The 7,219-nt window shown below is 45.2% G+C and overlaps 1 protein-coding gene across 3 annotated transcripts in view; it reads left to right on the top strand.

The window, feature by feature from the left end:
- Window positions 1-302: 302 nt before the first annotated feature.
- The window catches only part of Rtn4 (reticulon 4), a 51,683-nt gene continuing 44,766 nt past the window's right edge, over window positions 303-7,219 (top strand). Inside the window, exon 1 of one of the 3 annotated variants that reach the window (XM_021176410.3) lies at window positions 303-1,087. In XM_021176410.3, coding sequence (XP_021032069.1) covers window positions 571-1,087 — 517 coding nt within the window. In that variant the 5' untranslated portion in view covers window positions 303-570. The remainder of the gene's footprint in view (window positions 1,088-7,219) is intronic. The other 2 variants (XM_085829050.1, XM_021176407.3) reach the window with 2 other exon arrangements.

The following is a 7,219-nucleotide window of genomic DNA, read 5'->3' as shown; positions in this document are numbered from 1 at the left end:
GCCCTTCCACAGGCTTCTTGGAAAACTCTCCGAATCCTGGGGCCTCAGCCCGCCCCCTTTTGGAGGACTAAAATCCCGCTGTAGGCAAGGCCAAGTCCCCGCCCCATTCCCCAACTACACTAGGTGGGGGTGGATCCCAGCTCCAAACCCCGCCCTCTGAACGCCGCCAAGGAAGTATGGCAGGCTCCGCCTGCACCCTATTTCTGTTGGACAAGCCCTTGATCCATCTTCTCTATCCCGCAGCCTATTGGCTCTCTGTCCCCCGCGCCAGCCAGCCCTCCCCTGCCGGGAAGGTGAGTCACGCCAAACTGGGCGGAGAGTCTGCTGGCCTCTCTCAGTTGCTCGTCTGGGCGGTGGCGGCTGCTGCAACTGAGGACAGGGCGGGTGGCGCATCTCGAGCGCGGAGGCAGGAGGAGAAGTCTTATTGTTCCGGGAGCTGTCGCCTTTGCGGGTTCCTCGGCTTGGTTCGGCCAGCCCGGCCCCTGCCAGTCCTGCCCAACCCCCACAACCGCCCGCGGCTCCGAGGAGAAGTGGCCCGCGGCGGCAGTAGCTGCAGCATCATCGCCGACCATGGAAGACATAGACCAGTCGTCGCTGGTCTCCTCGTCCGCGGATAGCCCGCCCCGGCTCCCGCCCGCATTCAAGTACCAGTACGTGACGGAGCCCGAGGACGAGGAGGACGAGGAAGACGAGGAGGAGGAGGAGGAGGACGAGGACCTGGAGGAATTGGAGGTGCTGGAGAGGAAGCCCGCAGCCGGGCTGTCCGCGGCTCCGGTGCCGCCCGCCGCCGCCGCCGCCGCCGCGCCGCTGCTGGACTTCAGCAGCGACTCGGTGCCCCCAGCTCCCCGCGGGCCGCTGCCGGCCGCGCCCCCCACCGCCCCCGAAAGGCAGCCTTCCTGGGAACGCAGCCCCGCGCCGTCCGCGCCATCCCTGCCGCCCGCTGCCGCAGTCCTGCCCTCCAAGCTCCCGGAGGACGACGAGCCTCCAGCGCGGCCTCCGCCGCCAGCCGGCGCGAGCCCCCTAGCGGAGCCCGCCGCGCCCCCTTCCACGCCGGCCGCGCCCAAGCGCAGGGGATCGGGCTCAGTGGGTGAGTGCTGCTGTGCTACGCCCCTCCCTCTTTTGTGTCTTGGCCCGGGGGAGGTGGGGACGGGCTGGGCTGCTCGGGACCCTAGGGCTTTGTCTACGAGTGGCAGGGTGATGGCGCCCCCGCTGGCGGGAGGCGGGTAGAAGGGTGGGGCGGACGCCGGAGCCCGGGTGCCTTCATTGTTTGTCGGGGTTTCGGGGAGCACGTGCACCCCAACCAAGTCGCTGGTTCCCATTCCTGCACGAAGTTATCGCCTATCAGCAGCTAGCAGTGTGTTGAAGAACTAGGATGGTGGATTCCTTGGGCTGGGCTGGGCAGGGCTGGGCAGGGCTGGGCAGGGCTTGGAGGTGGGAATGGGAAGGCTGTGGTGCCCTAATCCCTTTATTTAAAGGATGGGCGTTTGTCGACCACTCTACAGTTTTTTTATTTTTTAGGGCCTGCCTTCTTCCTTCCAGTCGGGCGTCGGGGGACCCCCTTGCACTAATTCCGTTTCTTTCTGCCTTTTCTGGTGGGGAACTGGCCGAGCTGCTAACGTCTATACTGTAACCCAACTGCGGTGAAGGGGGAGCGAGCGCCTCCAGTGGCGTGGTTCCAGGAGAAAAGGGAAGGAGAGACTTTTGGTGAAGTTCTGCCACCGCCCAGCTCATTTGTGTTTAATGTGGTGATTCTTACACCAGACTGAGAAACGAGATCTGGGCATTGTGTTCCGATGGGGCATAGTTATCCAGGGCCTCAGTTGTGCTGTAAAAGAAATTGCCAAATTTAATGGGCATCTCTTAGCCTTTAAATGCATCGAGATTGACTTGTAGAGAAAAGGCAAAATGGTTGACCTTAAAAAGGGGCAAACTTGTGGATTCCTGGTCAGGAATTAGTTGAACTTGTGGTAGATTTATCCTGAGACATAATGAAATGTTTTAGGGCAAATGTTCCTATGTTAGTTAGAAGTACATGATTTAGATTGACAAAATGCATTGAATATTGTTTTATTGCCCTCTTTATTTTGGAAAGGGAAAAAATCAAATTTGATAAAGAACGAGAATGCATCTTAAGTAGTTTATTACTTTGGGACAAAGTGTCTTGCTAGCAAAAAGCTTTTTTTTTTTTTCTTTTTGTAAATTAAGGTAAAAAATTAAGTGGTATAACTGCCTGCTGGGAAATTTTCACAACATTCCAGATCTAGGAGGTTTTATTTTTTTAGAGAAATTATATCACCCCGAGAGCTTGCAGTATCTTTTTATTATTATTACAATTAACTCTTTTATAATGGGGATAATGAACCAATAGAAGTGTTCCTGGGTAACAATTCATTATGGGCACACTCAAAGGCACTATTCAAAAACAACGCCTACAGTAAAGAATTTAGAAGATGAAGACTACCTTGGTTTTTCATTTTTATTTTCCATTCCTTTTTTTTTTTTTTTTTGAGGGAAACTAAAGTAGAAAAAAATAAAGTTAAAATTTTAAACTGGAAATATAATGATTGGCCAAACTATATTTTTCATCTTTTCTACTTTCATAGAAACAAGATAATAGTTTTGTCCTTTGAATATTGAGGGGACTCAGGCAGCATCAGCATTTTCTTGAAATACTGACAAATTTTAGAAGATTTAGAAATACTAACAAAGTTTAGAAGACAAAAGAGGAATGTTGTCTACCCAGGAATTTTGTACTCATTGTGTTTTTTGGAAGCTTGAGTCCCTTTATTGAACACAACAACAGTGAGTTGTGGTCATTGATAGTTAACTCATCGCAATACATTAGATTCCTTTTTTGTTTTTTTAATTAGGTATTTTCTTCATTTACATTTCCAATAGTTCCCCATACCCTCCCCCCACTCTCCTACCCACCCCTCCCACTTCTTGGCCCTGGTGTTCCCCTATACTGAGGCATATAAAGTTTGCACGATCAATGGGCCTCTCTTTCCACTGATGGCCTACTAGGCCATCTTCTGATACATATGCAACTAGAGACAAGAGCTCAGGGTAGGTACTGGTTAGTTCATATTGTTGTTCCACCTGTAGGATTGCAGATCCCTTTAGCTCCTTGGGTACTTTCTCTAGCTCCTCCATTGGGGGCCCTGTGTTCCATCCAATAGCTGACTGTGAGCATCCACTTCTGTGTTTGCTAGGCCCCGGCAGAGTCTTATAAGAGACAGCTATATCAGGGTCCTTTCAGCAAAATCTTGCTAGTATATGCAATGGTGTCAGCGTTTGGAGGCTGATTATGGGATGGATCCCTGGATATGGCAGTCTCTAGATGGTCCATCCTTTCGTCACAGCTCCAAACTTTGTCTCTGTAACTCCTTCCATGGGTGTTTTGTTCCAATTCTAAGAAGGGGCAAAGTGTCCACACTGTGGTCTTCGTTCTTCTTAAGTTGCATGTGTTTTACAAATTGTATCTTATATCTTGAGTATTCTAAGTTTCTGGGCTAATATCTACTTATCAGTGAGTACATAGCATGTGAGTTCTTTTGTGATTGGGTTACCTCACTCAGGATGATGCCCTCCAGGTCCATCCATTTGCCTAGGAATTTCATAAATTCATTCTTTTTAATTGCTGAGTAGTACTCCATTGTGTAAATGTACCACATTTTCTGTATCCATTCCTCTGTTGAGGGGCATCTGGGTTCTTTCCAGCTTCTGGCTATTATAAATAAGGCTGCTATGAACATAGTGGAGAATGTGTCCTTCTTACCGGTTGGAACATCTTCTGGATATATGCCCAGGAGAGGTATTGCGGGATTAGATTTCTTTTTTTTTTTTCTTTCTTTTTTTTTTTTTTTTTTGGTTTTTTGAGACAGGGTTTCTCTGTGTAGCTCTGGCTGTCCTGGCACTCACTTTGTAGACCAGGCTGGCCTCGAACTCAGAAATCCGCCTGCCTCTGCCTCCCGAGTGCTGGGATTAAAGGCTTGCGCCACCACGCCTGGTGGGGTTAGATTTCTTAATGCACTGAAGAGTTTGGTTATTGGCTGGTCCCTATTATTGATTACCTAGGACACTTTACAAAGCTCTGGGCTTCCAAGGTGTGACAGACAGTAAGCAAGACTCACGCTCCCCTCATGGGGATAATACACAAAATAAGCACATAAAAAAGTACTAAAAATGATGGTGTTATGAAACGATAACAGCTTGAAGGGATGAGAATAACTGAAACATGTGTACCTTTTTTTTTCTTTTTAAAGATCTATTTATTTTATGTACATGAGTACACTGTAGCTGTCTTCAGACACACCAGAAGAGGGCATCAGATCCCATTGCAGATGGTTGTGAGCCACCATGTGTTTGCTGGGAATTGAACTCAGGACCTCTGGAAGAGCAGTCAGTGCTCTTAACCACTGAGCCATCTCTCCAGCCCCATGTGGACCCTTTTTAAGGTTGCTTGATGATAGGAAAAAGAACCAAGGTTTGAGCTGCAGAGAAAAAAAAATGTAAAGGAATTCCTAGGGCAAAGACCCTGAAGCAGGAGTGAGCTTGTTTGTTAATAAGATTAGTAAGGCCGCCGGGCGAGGTGGTGCACGCCTTTAATCCCAGCACTCGGGAGGCAGAGACAGGCAGATTTCTGAGTTCAAGGCCAGCCTGGTCTACAAAGTGAGTTCCAGGATGGCCAGGTCTATACAGAGAAACCCTGTCTTGAAAAAACCAAAAAAAAAAAAAGGTAAGGAAAACCTATGCAGAGGCAGGTTGAAGTCAGGTAATTAGGAGCCTTTTGGATCACGGTAAAAAGTATGGCTTAAAAAAATAGTTATTTTAGGAATATGCTACTTGAATAATTACATTGTGATTTTGGAGCAAAAATGTAGTTTTGAAGGTTTATAGATGATTAGAATAAAGACAAAGGTGAGAGCACTCTGTACTTGGTTAGAATAGACAAACTGGGAGAGGCTGTAAACCCTAGCAACTGTGTGTTTAACACTGCTATTTATTTACATTCGTTTTTTCCCTTAACTCTGATATCCTTCAGTTAGTAAGTTATCGTTTTCCTGATTGTAGTCTCTCCATTGTAATGTACTGAGACCTGTACCTTTTACTTGATGACCATTTTTCTAGAGAGAATGGTTCATTTGTTCTAAGGAAACTTAGAGATTGATTTGAGGAAAGTGCAGACATCAGTTAAGATGACTAAGCCGATCTTTAGACACATTGGTAATGTGACTGAAAGTGTGTGATAGATTATCCGGAATTCTGAAGGGTATTAAGTCAAAATAAAAGAATCTGGATCTTATCATACTTTAATTCATAGTCTGCCATGTCAAGCTGCTTTTATATCATGAAATCAAAATGGTTCTTCCAAAAAAAAAAAAAAAAAAAGGTGAGTGTGTTTGTGTGCGTGCACATTCGGGCAGGTGCCAGGAACAAGAGGGTATCTCTCTTGTTGAGTACAGATTTTTAGACGGTGGTATCCAGCTTGATAATGAGATTTTATAAGTTGGTTAGTCTGTTTTGTTTCGTTTCAAAAGAAAAAAGATTTATCAAGCTTCTGGTTATGGTGGTTTCAAGGCATGGCATCTGTCATCTGCTTGGCCATGGTAAAAATCTTGTAGATAATGTCACAGTGGTGAGAGCCTGGACTAGAGGACCACAATTACATGGTGAGACAGGGAACCTGGGAGAAAGTAGGAACCAGTCTTGGCCTTTTATAACCATCATCTTGTGAGAACTCAGGTTCTGGTAGAACCTTTATTCTTCCTGGGATTACAACCCAGATTACAACCACTTCCCAGTAGGCTGTTCTCTTTTTGTCCCTGGGTATTGAATTGATGGCCCTGTGTTCTATAGTGAAGCCACTACTGACTGACTCACTTCTCCAACCTCTCCACTTTTAATATTAATGTAAGTTCATTTATTTTGTGACTTGGGATCTTTCTGCCTCAGCTTATTAAGTATCTGGAATTACAGGTTTGGGCAGACAGGCCTACCTGTGGTCCCCACTTCTTAAAGATATGATTATCTATTGATGTAGACATGTGGGAGCCAAGCTCTGTATAGTATTTTTGAACAGTACTGAAGTAATGCCAAAAATACCTTCTCATCAGCTTTTCTAAGTTGTACTCTTGCAGATTGTACCTGTTGGAAGTATCTTGACTATCTGTCTACAGTTCTGTGGAATGGCATTTATATGTGTGTACCTTTTCCATTTTGTACCAAAGTGTCTGCAGAGGTCCTGGGAATATGGCTCAGTTGTAGAGCATTGCCTCAAAGATTCCAAGTCAGGGGTTTGATTTTTAGCATTGGGAAAAACACTGCTATCCACATGCCCCAACTGATCAAACAAACAAATAGATGCAGGGGATTCCACAGACAGATAGCACAGTCGTCCTCATGTCTGATTTCACTCTGTGAATTTCATTACTTTATGTTAAGAGAGGCTAAGTGGAAAGATTCCAGAAGTAGCTCATTAGCTTTAAATGATATGTTGATCTGATTAGGATGATAAATTATCCCTTTCCCAACCAATGTATCCATGCTGTCTGTGTTGTACCTCCCATTTTGTCTCTTTGTTAGGAGAAAAACTAGTGACTTCAAATGAGCTTATATTTAAATGAGCACTAAAGTAATGAGATTGGCAAAGCTGTAAAATTACTTCCCTTGATTAAAACATGAAAATTTATCATAAGTGTATTTGTATATGGGAGAAAATCAGTTTATTTCGGGTTTATTTACTGTCCTTTCAAGAGTCCACTGTTATCTGGGCATATACCCCCTGGTTGATGGAGAATCCGTGACCTTTATTTCACTTAATAATGACCTCAAAGTGCAAGAGTAGTTTATCTAAGCTTTATCATAGGTGTGTGGTATAGGCAAAGAATAGTATATATGGAGTCCAATTGCAGGTGTCCTCAATAGTAAAAAAAAAAAGATCTCATGAATAAGAGAACTGCTGTATTTAATCTCTTCTGCTCTGGTAGTTATGTAGATTAGCCTTTCCTGTTACAAACAGTGTTGCTGTGAACACCTTTATGTATTATTTCCTTGGAGATGAATGCTGAAGGGTTCACTGTAGGGTTGTAGAATAAATCCATTCAGGTAAGATTTCTAGTTCAAAAGGAGCTTGTATTTACAACGTTGGGTGTTGACAAAGTGCCCTATAGAGCGGGTGACTCAGCTTATACTTCCAGCAACATTGTGTTAAAAGAAC

Source organism: Mus caroli, unplaced genomic scaffold (assembly GCF_978045245.1).
Source record: "Mus caroli unplaced genomic scaffold, Mus_caroli_1 scaffold_13, whole genome shotgun sequence".
In the NCBI taxonomy this organism is placed as follows: domain Eukaryota; kingdom Metazoa; phylum Chordata; class Mammalia; order Rodentia; family Muridae; genus Mus; species Mus caroli.
Note: the sequence above shows the minus strand (reverse complement) of the source record. Positions and strands in the feature narration are given on the sequence as shown.